General features: G+C 35.3%; 1 protein-coding gene across 3 annotated transcripts in view; it reads left to right on the forward strand.

Moving 5' to 3' along the window:
- The window catches only part of SMCHD1 (structural maintenance of chromosomes flexible hinge domain containing 1), a 127,985-nt gene that overhangs the window by 77,784 nt on the left and 31,742 nt on the right, over positions 1–18,459 (forward strand). For 2 of the 3 annotated variants that reach the window (XM_086373087.1, XM_086373088.1), the window contains exons 30-39: positions 414–539; positions 5,868–5,947; positions 6,182–6,339; positions 8,147–8,262; positions 9,288–9,352; positions 12,038–12,125; positions 12,748–12,879; positions 13,779–13,928; positions 17,824–17,950; positions 18,116–18,235. In XM_086373087.1, coding sequence (XP_086229213.1) covers positions 414–539; positions 5,868–5,947; positions 6,182–6,339; positions 8,147–8,262; positions 9,288–9,352; positions 12,038–12,125; positions 12,748–12,879; positions 13,779–13,928; positions 17,824–17,950; positions 18,116–18,235 — 1,162 coding nt within the window. Of the gene's footprint in view, positions 1–413; positions 540–5,867; positions 5,948–6,181; positions 6,340–8,146; positions 8,263–9,287; positions 9,353–12,037; positions 12,126–12,747; positions 12,880–13,778; positions 13,929–17,823; positions 17,951–18,115; positions 18,236–18,459 lie in introns of those variants that run through there. The other variant, XR_015153908.1, reaches the window with a different exon arrangement.

Below are 18,459 nucleotides of genomic sequence, written 5' to 3' on the forward strand. Positions count from 1 at the left end.
TAGCCCTATTTGACTAGGAGCTGGAAAGCTGTGCATACTGCTTCATGTAGACTTGACAGAGTGCCAACAATTGGTGGAGGAGTTAGACTGTAGATTGACCAGTGCTAAATATGAGAGCCTGAGATAAACTTCTGTTTCCATTGCAGTCCTTGCAACATGTAATTTTCAGAATTCTTGACTAGCTCTGGAAGCCAGTAATGTCAAATATATTTTCCCTTTTATCAAATTTTTAATCATTTCTATAAGAAGAGTATTATTAGTGACAGTGTAATTGAATTTCAGAAGTTTATTTTAATGGATAAAAGGAGCTATTTGTGAGTAAAACAGATAAATTCAGTGATTGTTTCACTTAAACAGTAATCATATTGTTCGGCATGTGTTAGTGCTTCTTAAAAGATTTGTATATGTTTTAGTCCATTCCAGTGATTAATGGAAGAGAATTGCAGAATCCTCTCATTGTTCAACTTTGTGATCAGTGGGATAATCCAGCACCTGTGCCACAGGTTAAAATAAGTCTTGTAAAAGCTAACAATTTAAAGGTACGTTTTAAACATCCTTAAATAATTCTCACTTAAAATTTTGGCTTTCATTCTCAGGATCATCGTATCTTTAGCTGTTACCTTTCTTTTTTTTAAAAAATAATATCTTATATAATCTTCACTATTGCTTAGTTTTGTTTTTGTTATTCAGTCACTAAGTTGTGTCCGACTCTTTGTGGTCCCATGGACTGTAGCATGCCAGGTCTCCCTTACCCTCACTCTCTCCTGGAGTTTGCCCAAGTTAATTGCTTATTTTGTCAGTCTAACATTTTAATAGTTATTTTGAGGAAGTACAGTTTATATCTTGCAAACAGTGTAACAAGAGATAGCAGTCTCTAATTATGACTGTTATTACACAGTATTAATAATATCTGAATTTCAGATTACGAATAGGTAATGCTGACAAGGTGGAAGAAGTTAGATACAATGACCTGCAGTCTGGGTTATGAAACAGGCATTATTGGGGAAACTTAAAAGCTCTAAGGGTGAAGCAAGAGAGTCATATGAGTAGCTGTGCTCTGCCTGCCTTTTGGAGAGCTACCTGGGTAGAGCTGTTGAACCTCTACTGAGACCTAGTCTAGGGAAATCAGCAAGCATGAACATGGCCTTGTAATGTTTGGGTGCAAACATAGTGCTTGGATACCAGGAAGTCCAGGATTAGGTTCAGTTCAGTTCACTCGCTCACTCATGTCCGACTCTTTGTGACCCCATGAACCGCAGCACGCCAGGCCTTCCTCTCCATCACCAACTCCCGGAGTCCACCCAAACCCATGTCCATTGAATTGGTGATTCCATCCAACCATCTCATCCTCTGTCGTCCCCTTCTGCCCTCAATCTTTCCCAGCATCCGTCTTTTCCAGTGAGTCAGCTCTTTGCATCAGGTGGCCAAAGTATTGGAGTTTCAGCTTCAACATCAGTCCTTCAATGAACACCCAGGACTGATCTCCTTTAGGATGGACTGGCTGGATCTCCTTGCAGTCCAAGAGACTCTCAAGAGTTTTCTCCAACACCACAGTTCAAAAGCATCAATTCTTCGGTGCTCAGCTTTCTTTACAATCCAAGTCTCACAAACGTACATGACCACAGGAAAAACCATAGCCTTCACTAGGCGGACCTTTGTTGACAAAGTAATGTCTCTGCTTTTCAATATGCTGTCTAGGTTGGTCATAACTTTCCTTCCAAGGAGTAAGCATCTTTTAATTTCATGACTACAATCACCATCTGCAGAGATTTTGGAGCTCAGAAAAATAAAGTCAGCCACTGTTTCCACTGTTACCCCATCTATTTGCCATGAGGTGATGGGACCGGATGCCATGATCTTCGTTTTCTGAATGTTGAGCTTTAAGCCAACTTTTTCACTCTCCACTTTCACTTTCATCAAGAGGCTTTTTAGTTCCTTTTCACTTTGTGCCATAATGATGGTGTCATCTGCATATCTGAGGCTATTGGTATTTCTCCCAGCAATCTTGATTCCAGCTTGTGCTTCCTCCAACCCAGCTTTTCTCATGTTGTACTCTGCATATAAGTTAAATAAGCAGGGTGACAGCATACAGTCTTGATGTACTCCTTTTCTTGTTTGGAACCAGTCTGTTGTTCCATGTCCAGTTCTAACTGTTGCTTCCTGACCTGCATACAGGTTTCTCAAGAGGCAGGTCAGGTAGTCTGGTATTTCCATCTCTTTCAGAATTTTCCACAGCTTATTGTGATCCACACAGTCAAAGGCTTTGACATAGTCAATAAAGCAGAAATAGATGTTTTTCTGGAACTCTCTTGCTTCGATGATCCAGCAGATGTTGGCAATTTGATCTCTGGTTCCTCTGCCTTTTCTAAAACCAGCTTGAACATTTGGAAGTTCACAGTTCTCGTATTGCTGAAGCCTGGCTTGGAGAATTTTGAGCGTTACTTTACTAGCATGTGAGATGAGTGCAATTGTGCAGTAGTTTGAGCATTCTTTGACATTGCCTTTCTTTGGGATTGGAATGAAAACTGACTTTTTCCAGTCCTGTGGCCACTGCTGAGTTTTCCAAATTTGCTGGCATATTGAGTGTAGCACTTTCACAGCATCATCTTTCAGGATTTGAAATAGCTCCACTGGAATTCCATCACCTCCACTAGCTTTGTTTGTAGTGATGCTTCCTAAGGCCCACTTGACTTCACATTCCAGGATGTCTGGCTCTGGGTGAGTGATCACACCAGGATTATCTTGGTCATGAAGATCTTTTTTGTACAGTTCTTCTGTGTATTCTTGCCACCTCTTCTTAATATCTTCTGCTTCTGTTAGGTCCCTACCATTTCTGTCCTTTATTGAGCCCATCTTTGCATGAAATGTTCCCTTGGTATCTTTAATTTTCTAAAAGAGATCTCTAGTCTTTCCCATTCTGTTGTTTTCCTCTGTTTCTTTGCATTGATCTCTGAGGAAGGCTTTCTTATCTCTCTTTGCTGTTCTTTGGAACTCTGCATTCAAATGGGTGTATCTTTCCTTTTCTCCTTTGCTTTTCGCTTCTCTTTTGACAGCTATTTGTAAGGCCTCCCCAGACAGCCATTTTGCTTTTTTGCATTTCTTTTCCCTAAGATGGTCTTGATCCCTGTCTCCTGTACAATGTCACGAACCTCTGTCCATAATTCATCAGGCACTCTATCAGATCTAGTCCCTTAAATCTATTTCTCACTTCCACTGTATACTCATAAGGGATTTGATTTAGGTCATACCTGAATGGTCTAGTGGTTTTCCTTACTTTCTTCAATTTAAGTCTGAATTTGGCAATAAGGAGTTCATGATCTGAGCCACAGTCAGCTCCTGGTCTTGTTTTTGCTGACTGTATAAAGCTTCTCCATCTTTGGCTGCAAAGAATATAATCAATCTGATTTCAGTGTTGACCATCTGGTGATGTCCATGTGTAGAGTCTTCTCTTGTGTTGTTGGAAGAGGGTGTTTGCTATGACCAGTGCATTCTCTTGGGAGAACTCTATTAGCCTTTGCCCCGGTTTATTCTGTACTCTGAGGACAAATTTGCCTGTTCATGCAGGTGTTTCTTGACTTCCTAGTTTTGTATTCTGGTCCCCTATAATGAAAAGGGCGTCTTTTTTGGGTGTTAGTTCTAGAAGGTCTTGTAGGTCTTCATAGAACCGTTCAACTTCAGCTTCTTCAGTGTTGCTAGTTGGGGCATAGACTTGGATTACTGTGATATTGAATGATTTGCCTTGGAAACGAACAGAGATCATTCTGTCGTTTTTGAGATTGCATCCAAGTACTGCATTTTGGACTCTTGTTGACTATGATGGGTACTCCATTTCTAGATGGAGATATAATGGTCTAGTAGATACAATGGTCATCTGAATTAAATTCACCCATTCTATTCCATCTTACTTCGCTGATTTCTAGAATGTTGATGTTCACTCTTGCCATCTCCTGTTTGACCACTTCCAATTTGCCTTGATTCATGGACCTAACATTCCAGGTTTCTATGCAATATTGCTCTTTACAGCATCGAACCTTGCTTCTATCACCAGACCCATCCACAACTGGGTGTTGTTTTTGCTTTGGCTCCATCCCTTCATTCTTTCTGGAATTATTTCTCCACTGATCTCCAGTAGCATATTGGGCACCTACCGACCTGGGGAGTTCATCTTTCAGTGTCCTATCTTTTTGCCTTTTCATACTGTTCATGGGGTTCTCAATGCAAGCATACTGAAGTGATTTGCCATTCCCTTCTCCAGTGGACCACATTCTGTCTGGTACCAGGATTAGGTACCAGTTGTTAACATGAGTATTGGAATAGTTAGGTTAGGATCTAGAGGAGAATTTGGATGTCTTGCACAAAGTTGGATGCCCTCCTGCGAGGGGAAGGGGAAGGTGCTGTCAGGCCCTTGCAGGGTTGTATTTTGACAAGTTTTTCCTGTTGGTTGAAGGGAACTCATTTGTCCTAGCCAGGTTGTTGCCAGGCAACACAGAAAAGAGATCTTGGAATTGTATTTAGCCAGGCTTGAGTATCCCTCCAGAGATTTTATAATTTTAGTGGATACAAACAGTTTATATTATGTAAATACACAGTTCTCTTGAAATTAATCCATTAGTTAAGAATTTCAGTAAGGATTTCACAGGACCCAACTTGTTTATCTTAAAAGCTGTACAGAAGAGTATTCCCTGGTGGTCCAGTGGTTGGGATTCCATGCTTCCAGTGCAGGGGTCGTGGGTGCACCTTGGTCAGGGAACTAAGATCCTATAAGCCATGTGTGCAGTTTTAAAAAAAAGTAAATAAAAACTATACAGGGGGTTAAAGTGCCAGGAATGACTGGTCATCCACATGGACTAGTTTTCAAGGTAGAGTAAAAAGGGTCAAAAGTCTTATGCCTGTCAAAAAGGACTACAGTATTGGTGTTATATAACCTGAAATAGAAGACTGACTTCTGGCTTAGCAGCAAAGATTTAGGACCCAGATGGGAGAAAGACTGAAAAAGATAGGTTGAGAGAGGATAGATTGGAAGGTAAATGAGGCAGATACAAATGCAGGGTTTTATTTTAGCAGTTAAATTACTCTTTCTCACTTGTGTCTCACCAACTATTGCTTTTTTTTTTTTTTTTGCATGTACCATAATGACCTAATCTTTAGGTTCCGTTAAACAGAAGTTAAGTATTAGGATTAGGAGAGAGTCTGATTTTCTGCTACTGCAGTCTTCAAATTTACTTTTGTTCTTAGTGTTTGCTTCCAAGAGTGTTAAATAGTGATTAAATTGTACCCCAAATAAGAGTATGATCCTCGTTTTTAGAGAAGCATCTGCAAAAGACTGAAAGATTCTTCTAACAAGTGATTAGGGAATGTGGCCATTGATTCTTAATCATTTAAAAGTAAAAGCTTGATTATCACTACAAAGGTAGTATTGCAGCAAAGATTTAAGAAGCACATCTGTGTAAACATTAAGAGAAGGATGAAGTAACTAATGATAGACATGGTGTTATGCCTTGACTTAAAATTTTGTATGAGTATTTATGTTTATTTCTCCTGCACTGTCTCCCACAACCCCCCGATTTTGGCACATACCTTCTGTATTTATGTGACCAAACTTCACTTGATATATCAGCATTATTGAAAGAGTAAACACTGAATTCTGCAACTTAATAATTGAAATACACAAAATTCTAGTTTAACTGATCAATGTGAATGATCATTATCCTTTGTATTATGTGATTACATATTATATTATTTCAGCTAGTTTAAATTAGACAATTTTAGATTTTAGAGTGTGTGCAAATGTAGCTTTTTAAATAGTAATAGAGGAAAAGAATTTGATTTGTAGAATTTTCTAATTAACCGTTTTGTTTTGTTTTTAGCTCACTCCTTCAAACCAACAGCATAAAACTGATGAAAGGGGCAGGGCTAATTTTGGAGTGTTCAGTGTTTTGGCCCCTAGGTAAGAACTGAAAGTATTGATAGTTATTGGTATTATAGAGATTGATTTTTATTATTACTTGAAGTTAAGAGTAATACATAGCTGCTATTTAGTGTTAGTTAGGAGTTGGAATGAAACAGGAGTAGAGAGGTTTCCTAAATGAGTTAAACTTTGTATAAATTGTCTCAGAATTTTTAATTATAACTAATACAATTTGAACCCTGCTCCCCACTCTCCCTTTTTCTTTCTTTTTAGAGGAGAACATAATATGCAGGTTAAAGCCATTTATAACAAGAATACCATAGAAGGACCCATAATTAAGTTGATCATTCTTCCAGACCCTGAAAAACCCATTCGTCTCAATGTTAAATATGACAAGGATGCTTCCTTTTTAGCAGGGGGTATTTTCACTGGTGAGTAATTCAGTTTTAAAATAAATTTGTGGTGATAATTTGCCTCTTGGATTAATACGGTAAATTATTTATCCCAGGTGTTCAACATGATAAAAAAGCAATCATGTTGTGGACTTTTAAATGGCAAAGAAAGTATATTTGACTTAGCTTTATTTTCCCTCTCCTCTATATCCTACATTGCTTTAATGGTCAAGAATGAACTTAAAGTTCATGTATAAGCTGATAGCTTAAAGTAGTTCAGTTTGTGTTTATTAATTCACTGAATTGTGAGATTCTGCCAAAGAAGTATGAACTGCTGAATGGCAGGAGCTGTGAGGGTGTGTTCCACTAAATATGTTGCACTGTTAAACCAAATTGAGGACTGTTCAATTTAATTTGGATAGAAATGCATCACATAATTTACAATTAAAGACAAGGCAGTGGCACCTCACTCCAGTACTCTTGCCTGGCAAATCCCATGGATGGAGGAGCCTGGTGGGCTGCAGTCCATGGGGTCGCTAAGAGTCGGACACAGCTGAGCGACTTCACTTTCATGCCTTGGAGAAGGAAATGGCAACCCACTCCAGTGTTCTTGCCTGGAGAATCACAGGGATGGTGGAGCCTGGTGGGCTGCTGTCTGTGGGGTCACACAGAGTCGGACACGACTGAAGTGACTTAGCAGCAGCAGCAGCAGCAAAGACACTTCGTAACAGCAAAGATTTACTGAATATCTGCTATGCCCACCCACTATGCTAGATTCTTAGTTCCAGTAATGAACATGGCAGTTTTCATTGAGTTCAGTCTAATGTAGGAGACAATCAACTAAGCAGATGATTCCTGTGTAATATGGCAGCTGTCAAGTCAATAGGAAATTATATTTGCTTTGCATAGGTCATTTTCTTGAAGACTTTGATTTTCTTGAATGGATGAATTCCTGTGCGGTGAAAGAAGCAGACCAGAAAGTTTAAAGTGAAATTTAACACTATTTTAAAATAATTATGTATATACATAAACTTTTAAATCTGTTTGAGGAGATAAGTCCTATTTCCTGTGTAAAAACTGTAATAGGTGACCAATGAATATTATAGATGATACATATAAGGGAATATTACTAGTTTAACTATGGTATGCTATTGAAAAATCATAAAAGAAGGTAAACACTGTATTCGCAGACTACATAAAGCATATAGATTTGTAACCATTTGACCTAGATTGCTGAGTCTCAGTCTAACTTTTCTTTTTATTTTTTACTGAAGTATAATTGACTTACAGTGTTGTCTTAATCACTGCAGTATGGCAGAGTGATTCAGTTATACATACATATACACGTTCTTTTTCATATTCTTTTCTATTATGATTTATCACAGGATATTAAATATAGTTCCCTGTGCTGCAGATAACACAGCCTACCCTTTTTGGTCTTGCTTGGCAGACTGTGAAAATAAGACAAAGGACTATTAATGGCAAAAATGTGTTTTTCTTTTTCTCTCTTTATATAGCATCATTTATGGCATGAAGTAGGAACATAATATGTTTATACAAACACATGAGAGTTGTACATCATCGTCTTTACAATACTGAAGGATCAAAGATGTATTTATTAGATTTCTGTGGGAGGTTTAGCACTATTGATCTATATCCAATACCTGTAATGGTTGTATAGTTCTGTAGACAAATAGTTGGGAAAGACTAATTATAGTTTTATTTCTTCATCAGAATTTTATTATTAACATTTAAAGAAGATGTATGCTTTAAGACATAGAATTATTTAACCAAATCCACTAATTGAACTAGAAAGAAAATAACTTTTTAATGTTCCCCATTACAGATTTTATGATTACTGTTATTTCTGAAGATGACAGTATCATTAAAAATATTAATCCAGCACGTATTTCCATGAAAATGTGGAAACTGGCAAACAGTGGGAACCGACCTCCAGCAAATGTAAGTCATAGAAAGCATTTTAGAAGTTAAAAGTAGCTCTTAGATTTAACATAAAATTAAATGTAGTTTAATATAAAAATGCAGTGTGTATATCCTGTAGAACTAGAAAGTAACCCATTTCATCACTTAGATTTTTAAAAAATATACCAGGGTAAGTTTCAGAAGTAAGTCTAAAGAGCAGTAGCACAAGACAGAAAACCACTAAATATTATTAAGAGATAATATAGAAAGTGAGAGAAAGAAAAATGATTGATAGAGTACAGAGTAAGTAGAGTGGACAGACGGTTTGAGAGTCTAAAGCTGCCCAATCTGATAGAAATACAATACTAGCCACATGTGATACTTAAATTCTGCTAGTAGCCACATTAACAAGAAATAAATAAAATTAATTTTAATATATTAATATATATTAGTTTTAAACTAATATATTAAAAAATTACCATTTCACCATGTACTCAGTATTTTAAAATTTAATAATGATGTTTTGCATGCTCACATCTTTCCAGGTCTTTGAAATTTGCTGTGTGTTTTACGCTTACACTCCTCAGTCTGAGCCAGTCACATTTCGGGTGCTCAGTGGTCACTATGGGCTGCCATACCAGACAGTGCCAAACTGAAACAGACTGCACAGTGAACAATAAACCAAACTATATCAGGGGTCCTCATTTGATAATGCCTTTTAGGATTTATGTTTCAGTTTAGTCATCTGTTTAGGAAACTAGCTTCCTTAATTTATACCATCAGTCCCACCAATCTGCTGTTACCTTAAAATTATGTCACCACCATTAAGATCTGTTATATGTCCTTTAATAATTAATGGTATATCTTTGCACTGTGACTAATCTCACTTTTGTGTCACACACGCATGATAAAGATACATATATGTAGACATGTGTTTGTGTTATTTATCAATCTACATGTGATCTGGATTCACCCTTGGTAAAGGTAAAGTAAGTTTCTGTCCTAAATATACTATGCTAAATGTTTGTGATTTCTCTCTCTTCCTTTGCCACTTTTCCTTCTAGGCAGAAATATTTAGTTGTAATAAAATAAAGGATAATGACAAAGAAGATGGCTGCTTCTACTTCAGGTATTTCTCAAATCATTTTATATTTTAATGCATATTTTGTTACAGAGTTAATCAGCGTTGGCAACATGTGCCTGTTTAGCTAAAGAGAAATAATTTATGATCAAATAGAAAATATTTTGTCTACAAAGTTTGCAAAATGATTTGGGGAAAGATTGTTGTGATAGATATATTTGCTTTCAGAACTATCAAAAACATCAGAAGAATTCTGTTGTCAGAGCATTTATAATATTTTATTATATAGGAGATTTCTATAATTCTAAACTTAAGATCTTACAAAATAAAAAAACTGAACTAGTTTTTTTATTTAACTATGTGACTTCAAGTGTTGCTTCTTTCTTCTGTACTTTGAAATCTGTAAATGGTTTTGGATACATGGTGTCTAAGGTTTCATTTATTAGAAATGTCTTTTTGCCTTTTGAACTAATAATTGCTTTATTTCATTAAATGTATTAGTTTATTAAGCCAAATAGAAAACAAAAGGTACAAATTGTTCACAATAATACCAGCATTCACAATTACCTGTGTGTTTAACTTTGTTGAGATCCCTATTTTTCCACATAGCTTCAAGTTACTATCTATTATTATTTCATTTTACCTTGACCATTTCTTCTTGGCCAGGTGTAGTGGTAATGAACTCTCTTAGCTTTTGTTTATATGAGAATTTTGCCATGCTGCATGGCATGCAGGATCTTAGTTCCACAACCTGGGATCAAACCCTGCCCCCCGAACCCCACCCTGGTGCCCCACCTCCCTGCAGTGGAATCACTTGTGTCCTAACCACTGGCCAACCAGGGAATTCCTTTCTGAGAATGTTTTAATTTCTCCCTCATTTTTGAGGGACAGTTTTGCTGGAAGTAACATTCTTGGTTGACAGTTTGTTTTAACACTTTGAGAACATTGGCCTACTGCCTTCTGACTTCCAAACTTAGTGATAAGAAATTACCTTGTTGAGGATGCTGTGTATGTAATGATTTGCTTTCCTCTTGGTGCTGCTAATATTCTTTTTCTTTGTCCTGTGAAAGTTTGTGTTAGTGTGTCTTGCTGTTGGTCTCTTTGAGTTTTATATTACTTGGAATTCCTTGAGCATCTGGGATATTTATATTAATGTCTTTCATCAAACTAGGGAAATTTCCAGCCATTTTTCAAAAATTGTCCCTGCCATCCTTTTCCCTTTTTTCTCTTTGAATTCCCACAGTGTGTGTTGGTCCACTTGATGTATCTCAGATCCCTTACACTCTGTTCACTTTCCTTCTATCTTTTTTCTTTCTGTTCCTCAGACTGTATAATTTCCACTGTCTTATCTTCAAGTTCATTGATTTCTACATACTTGAATCTGCCTTTGAATACTTGTAGTGAGATTTTCACTTCAGTTATTGTACATTTCAGCTGCAGAACTTGCTTTTGGTTTAAGTTTTCTCTTTAATTGATATTTTTGTCTTTTTCTATACATTACTTTCTTGACTTTTTTCACATCTTTTAATTCTTTGAGAATCTTTATAACAGTTGTTTTAAAGTCCTTGTCTAGTATATCAGCCTCCTCATGTTTTTCAGGGACAGTTTTGATTGACTTATTTTCCCCATACTTTACTATTTATTTGCCTTCTGGGGTTTTTGTTATTGAAAATTACACATTTGAATCTAATAATGTAATCACACTGGAATGGAGTCCTTTCAGTGTGCACTTATCAAGGCAGTGTCAGATTACTATATATATATCTAACTGTTTTGAGTTTTGTTATCTTATTACAGACCAGTGACAAAAATGAAGTTTTAGGTATTTATACACTCATCTCTGTGAATAATGATAGGTTTATTGCTTTCTAATCCTTAGTTGTTTTATTTCTTTTCCTTGCTGTACCTCACTGGCTAGGACTTAGAGTAGAATGTTGAATGGATACGATGAGAGTGATTATTCTAAAATCATTCCCAGTCCAAAAGGGGCATTTCAGCATTTCACTCATAATTATGATGTTTGCTTTAGGGTCTTTATTTTGGGTAAGTATCGTTATCAGGCTGTTCATTTGTAATCATGGTTTCATCATTTGTTGAGGCAGTAGGTATTGTTTTTCCTTTTCTTAATATATATATATATATATGGATAGATAGATACAGGTATATAGTTGTTTTACTCCTAAATTTTATTTATTTGGCTGCTCCATCATTTATGTGTTCATTGTGTTTGTGGCCAAAATAGTTTGGCAAGTCTACCTCTTACTAAGTTTCTTATTGGTAATTTAGTTACAATAAATATCTTTTATATATATAGATGTATAATTACATAGTTATTTATTTAGAACATATAAATGGAAAACAAAGCAGTATAAGATCAGTTGGATAGTTTATAAACTTGAAATATAAAACTGAGATGGAAATTTGTGTGGAAATGAAGCTAAATTCATTTGATACGTAATTCAGCGTTTATTGTGTTTACTACTTTATCAACTTTATATTCAATTTTTACCACATCCAGAGTTTTTGTTCTAGATGTTTTGTGATAGAATGTCTAGGTAAGAGGGCCTGATATTAAGCTTCATATTGCAGGAAGTATTTGATGAATGAAGTTGAATGTAGTAAAGTAACTCTCTTACTCATTTAGTTTTCATGGAAGGAAAAGAAATGTTAATGCTTTGAATTTCTTTCCCTTTTATTTAAAAGTTACCAGTGATCTTATCTCATTCTTCTTAGGGATAAAGCAGTTCCTAACAAGGTGGGGACATACTGTATCCAGTTTGGTTTTACGATGGATAAAACAAATATTCTTAACAGTGAGCAGGTTTGTTTACTCTTTTTATGCATGGCAGTTAGCTTTAGTTACCTTCACATTTTCTTACTTGGTTGAGGAATGAAGTGTTTGAAGTGTTTTGTTTAAAAGTGGTTTGATTATTGGATGGAAGGTATAAATGCCATCTTTAGGAATTTTAGAATAATATATACTTAAATTATGTTGATTAAACTTGACCTGATACTGAAGTTACTTTTTTATCCCTGTTTATATCGAGGACTTGATTAGTAATTAATCTATATCATGGTCAGGGTTGCTTCTATCAGTTGTATGTGAAAATGTTTCAGTTAATAACATTTCAGGATTCTAGATAATGAAGTTTTAAGGTAGTTTTAACATACATCATCTCCATTCATTATTGTTAGTGCACTGATTTTTTTTTAACAATTACATGTATTGTTAAGTGTTTCTAAATTTGTTTTTAAATGGTTAACATTCAAAAATTAATGTTACACCTTTTATTTTCAGTTTTAAAAAGTTGATTGGTTTTAAGAATTTAATGGAAATATGTTTTGGAAGGTAGTATTTCATTTCATTTAGGATATGCTCTGTTTCTTCATCGTTAAATACTAAACCATTAATGTGTTGTTAATTAGAATGCTCCTTTTCTTAGATTATAGTGGATGTTCTACCTAATCAACCTGTGAAGTTAGTTCCTGAAATTCAGCCAGCTACACCAGCTGTTTCAAATGTTCGCTCAGTTGCCAGTAGGACCCTGGTCAAAGATTTGTATCTTCATATCACGGTAATGTTTATTTACTTCCAAATTACCAAGGGTAACAAACATTATTCCTAGTTTCAAGGTGCGAGATAGTTACTATAGAATCCTATCTGAATTATTCTGTTTAAGTTTATAGGAAAAATTTATGCAAGTTAATGAAAGGCTTATCAGTATCTTTATACTTAAATACAAATAGAGAATGAATTCAGTTATACATAAAATAAATCCAGATATACTAAGTAGAAGTGATTAGAAAACGCAGAAATCTGCCTGCCTTTACTAATGTATATCTTTAATCCACTATTTCATGTAAGCATTATGAATGTGTTAAGTAAGTCAGTTCTTCAGTGTCCATTTCAGTGAGGGGCAGGAAGTAATTAAGTATGTAATTTGAAGAGATTTGCCATCATGACTGATCATAATGAGCTCTTTAAAACTTTCTGGTTACCCAGAGGGTAAGCAAAAATAGGGCTGCTAAGAATATTAACAACAACATGTAAAATAACACTAGTGGGACTTCATTTTTTTAAAAACTTGGCAAATAGGGTTGTTAACGCCTTCAGTGTGTTTTCTTGTTTTTAGACCATGAAACTTAACTGGTTCTTAAACTGGTTTTCCCTTGATCTTAAATAGATGCTGAAGGTACATAACACTTTTTAAAATGTGAGTCCTTTTAATAAAGTTGGGAGTCATTGTATTAGGTGAAAACTTTTGGTTCTTTTATGGTTTCTGGGATTATTTCCTGCCTGTAGAGCTCTTACTCTGAGATCTGAATTCTGTATTTGGAGTAAGAAGGATCAGGGTGATTTAATATTTGGAGCTTCATAAATAGATCATATTTCTGATTTTCCCATGTCCTTCTCTGTGTTTGATCTTTTTTCTGCTTCTTTTAATTAGTTTTCTGAAACTTTTCATTGTTTAAGGATGACTACAACAATCATACTGGAGTTGATTTGGTTGGCACTGTAATGGCTACCATCAAAGGTTCTAATGAGGAAGATGACATACCTCTGTTTAATGGGAAAATTAGAACACTTGAATTTCCCTTTGTGAAAGGTTCAGCTGAAATCACGGTAATATTTTTGTCCTCTAGTAGATAAGGTTTTGGTATTTAATAGTTTAAACCACAATATTATTATACTTGTTATTTTGTGTGTATAGCTATGATGATATTCTAATTATAGCATTAAATTGGAAAGTCAGATATTTTGATTTTTGTTCTGAGCTATTATGCATTGAACCCACTATCATTGTTACTGTTAAAAAGACCCTATTTTTCTTTTCCCTGTGGATGACTGTTTTCTGTGACTGGATTATTTTAACTTCACTGACAGTATAATCATGTTTCATTGAAAAGCCAGCATCCTGTGGATAGAAATAGAATCAAACATAGCCCAGGTAAAATGTACACATATCTAGAAAAGTTTAGTAAAACTAGCTTATCTTTGTCATTCTTTTTTTTTTCCAAAATGGAAATAGCTTGCTTATATAAAGCATACCCAGTGAGAGAACATAAAAAAGTAATCACTGCACTGTCACCATTCAGAGATACTGACGATTAGCAATTCAGTGTATAATCTTCCACACTTTTCTATATATACACTAACACTGCATGGATGTCCTATGAATGTGATTTATATAAACATGGAGGAGGGTGTAAAGTTTCATTAATATAATAGAACTCTACTTTAATGAAATCTTTTCTCATTTCGCACATCCTTGCTATATATCTGTCAGTTCAGTTCAGTCGCTCACTTGTGTCTGACTGTGACCCCATGGACTGCAGTGTGCCAAGCTTCCCTGTCCATCACCAACTCCCGTAGCTTTTTCAGACTCATGTTCATCAAGTTGGTGATGGCCATCCAATCCTGTCATCCCCTTCTCCTCCTGCCTTCAATCTTTCCCAGCATCAGGGTCTTTTACAGTGAGTCAGTTCTTCACATCAGGTGACCAAAGTCTTAGAGCTTCATCATCAGTCCTTCCAGTGACTATTCAGGACTGATTTCCTTTACACTTGACTGGTTTAATCTCCTTTCAGTCTAAGGAGACTCTCAAGAGTCTTCTCCAACACTACAGTTTAAAAGCATCAATTCTTTGGCCTCAGCTTTCTTTATGGTCCAACTCTGACATTCATACATATATCTTTATCTTGAGAATAAATCTACATTGTTGTGTTGATGGTTATAATTTATTTGATCAATCCTAAAGTGAAAATCTACTTTTCTTTGCAGAGTTTTATCAGCAGTGTTTGCATCAGCTTTCTTCACATTGTTTTAACGATATTAGGCTAACAATTGGGGAATCTGCCATCTTGCACCTGGTCTACAGTTCGACTTCTTGGTTGGTCTGGCAAAGACTGACCATCACAGCATTTCCATTTTAATTAGTTTTCAACACTTTAAAAATTCATGAATTTTCAGAAAGAGATCTTTTTCTGTAATGCTGTAATGGTCTTTGCCAGACCAACGAACAAGCTGAACATCTCTAGATTCCTGGTTTATTTGGAGAATTCGAAAGACTTGGCAGTACTGGGCCAAGGTTCTCTTCAGGTAGTAGGATTTTCCAGTCAGCTGCATCCATGCTGCTGCTTTTCATTCCTTGACATTGAGGGCAAGTGTCAGTTGCTACTTATATTTACCCTTGTTCTTTTATTTTTATCATGGTTGAGGATAAAGTGAAATTTTCTTACACTCTAACAAAGATTGGGTAATGAAACCACAAGTTTAAAAACAGAAGGGCGGGGAAGACATTTTGAACATGCAGAGTCGATTTGCATTGGAAGAACACAGGTGCCCACTCCCTGTATCCAGGTTACCGCTGTCCTGTTTCCTTGGCCACAGTTACAGGCATTTGGTTACCCTGCTGTACGCATTTCTGAGGTTGGGACGGTGACATAAACTATTCTCCCACAGCTACATGTTCTGTCAGCTTCGTGTCATGCATGTGAATTTCCACTAGAGGTTCCTAGTATCATGTTGAAGAAGCAGAAATCTCTCAGGTCCTACTTGGCTCCTGACCATGTATTAATTTGGTAGGTCTGGGGCAGGGCTGTGGAATCGGATCTGATCTGTGCAGGTGGTTCTTGTCATTAGGGACATTTAAGAGACACTGGGTCTAGAACATAGTCATTTGTAAATGTTCCCGTTTGTTAGAAAAGAATGTATACTGCTTTCTTTAAAGCTTTAATCTAAATTTATAATTATTCATGTTTGTTAATTGTGTTATTCAAATTCTTTATCATTTGCCTTCTTGATCTACATTTTACTCTGCTGTATATTTGTCCATTGCTTGCATTTCAAGTTGCCATTTGTATATGAATCCAGTTTTGGACTCTTCAGTTCTCTTCAATTCTGTTATTCCATGGATTTTGGTAAACTGAACACATTACAAACTGTAAAACTTTGAGATAGAAAAGGCCTCCTTAAATAAGACATCAAGGATAAGATTTTATATTTAATTACATAAATAGAAGATTAATAATATTTTTGTATAATAATGTATTAGTACAGTATATTGAACATATTTTTAAAATATTCTGAAGAACTTCCTGCAAATCAATAAGAAAAAAGACAATTTAGTAGAAAAATAAATGATAACGAATATAAACAGGCAGTTAGTGGAAGAGAAGCTATAGATAACTAATGAACAAGAAGCATGACTTCAGTAGTAATCTGGGAAATGCTAGTTAAAACAGTAATGACTGGTTGTTTTTAATACATTTTTTTTTTAATTAAAAAAAAAATTGATGATAAATGTTAGCCAAGCATCAGGGGAACTGGATATTACACACTAATGATGAGAGGATAACTTGATGTAGTCATTTTCAAGAGAAATTTGATACTACCTATTAAACTTTTAACAAGTCATTATATTTCTTTGGCTAATCTAGAGAACACACCAAGAGGTATATAAAGGTTCTTTCTTTGCTGTATTATAAGTACTAGCTAAAATTTTTTACTAAAATGTTCATCACCCAGTGAAAGAATATTATATCTATACTTTGCATAAATGTAAAATATTGGTAACTAAACATTTACTTGAATTGTTTGTAATCAAATTAAAATCAAAATTAGTGCTGAAAGCAAATTGCTACAGTAAAGTTTGTCATATTTTAAGTGTAAGAAGTTTTATTTTTGTGTTTATATTCATATACGTACATTGAAAACAGCTTTCAGAAACCAAGTGGGATTGGGCATTGGTTTAATGATAGACTTATTTTATTATTTCGTGGATTGTTCTGTGGTGTTCTGTTGATTTAGATTTTTAAAAATTTTATTTCTCTGAACTTGATTACTATGGTCTAAAAAAACAAAACAGCTAATACCCATTGTTTCCATGTAAGACTGAAAAGATTATTTAGGATATAGATATTTGTATTGCATTATTTACTAGCCATATGCTATAAAATATATCAGGAGTTTTTGTGTGTTTGCATTAATGAAGAAAAATACATTAAAAAGCCCAAATCTTTAGAGCTTTTCAGGACCTCTTGTTTGGTCACCTGGGACTGATGGGTCTGCTTCCATGGTAACAGCGTAACTTAAACTCAGCACTGGGCTTTGTGTATTTCTTTGTGATTATTTTTATAACTTTCACACCATCAGTTGTTTCACACTGCTTCAACTTAAAGATAGAAATCAAGCCATTTCTGGTCAAGATATAAGAAGCCATTGTTATTTCTGGTCTGGAAGATACTTTTTCTCGTAGTTTTCTATAGTATATAATTTTTGCATAAGCTATTTATTGATAAGATAATTTGGCTTTCAAACCAATACCAAAGAGTTTTATGTCTTGGATGGTGCTGCTGATGTTTGAGTGAATGCTTAATGAACCTCACAGGTCAGTCAGTTTTGCCTTTTAAATTTACCAGTTACTTGAAAACAGAGTATAATGAGATATATAACATTTGTGTATTTACAAATACGTTTTCAAAACTGGTTTTTCCTTACTGCTCTTCTCTTTATACAGAGTCTAGTGCTAGCAGAAAATAGTCCTGGAAGGGATAGTACTGAGTATTTTATTGTGTTTGAGCCTCGGCTGCCAGCTTTATCAAGAACGTTAGAATCATATATCCTACCATTTATGTTTTACAATGGTAAGTTTCTAGGAAACTAGAGGATAAACTCTTGAGTTTGTGGTACTTTGAATAACTGTTTTGCTTTCCATTAAATGGTGCTTACTAGTTATCTAATCTTGTGATGACATTTTGGAAAAGTCACATTTTAAAAATTGAAATAAATTATCTGAATGTTTTTCTTAGATGTTAAGAAGCAGCAACAAATGGCAGCGCTTACAAAAGAAAAGGACCAATTATCCAAGTCTATTACAGTGTACAGAACTTTATTTGATACCAGCAAACAGCTTCTTGATGAGATGAAGTGTAAGTCATTTTGTGTTCAGAAGTGCTAGAAAATGACGCTTTGGGTAACAGTGAGATAGAAGGTTGAGTCCATGGGACTCAAACATTGTCTGCTTCCCTTGGACTTAGGAGTGAACTGCAGGATGCAGCAGAAGGGTAGCAGCAGTGGTTCATATGACTCATCATTCAGTCTTAAGGTGAAGTGTTCTTGTCTGTAAATAAACATATAGCTTGCTTACCTACAA

The sequence above is a fragment of the Bos grunniens genome, chromosome 24 (genome assembly GCF_055505025.1).
Source record: "Bos grunniens cultivar Pamir isolate PY7600 chromosome 24, Bosgru_T2T1.0, whole genome shotgun sequence".
Classification (NCBI taxonomy): Eukaryota; Metazoa; Chordata; class Mammalia; order Artiodactyla; family Bovidae; genus Bos; species Bos grunniens.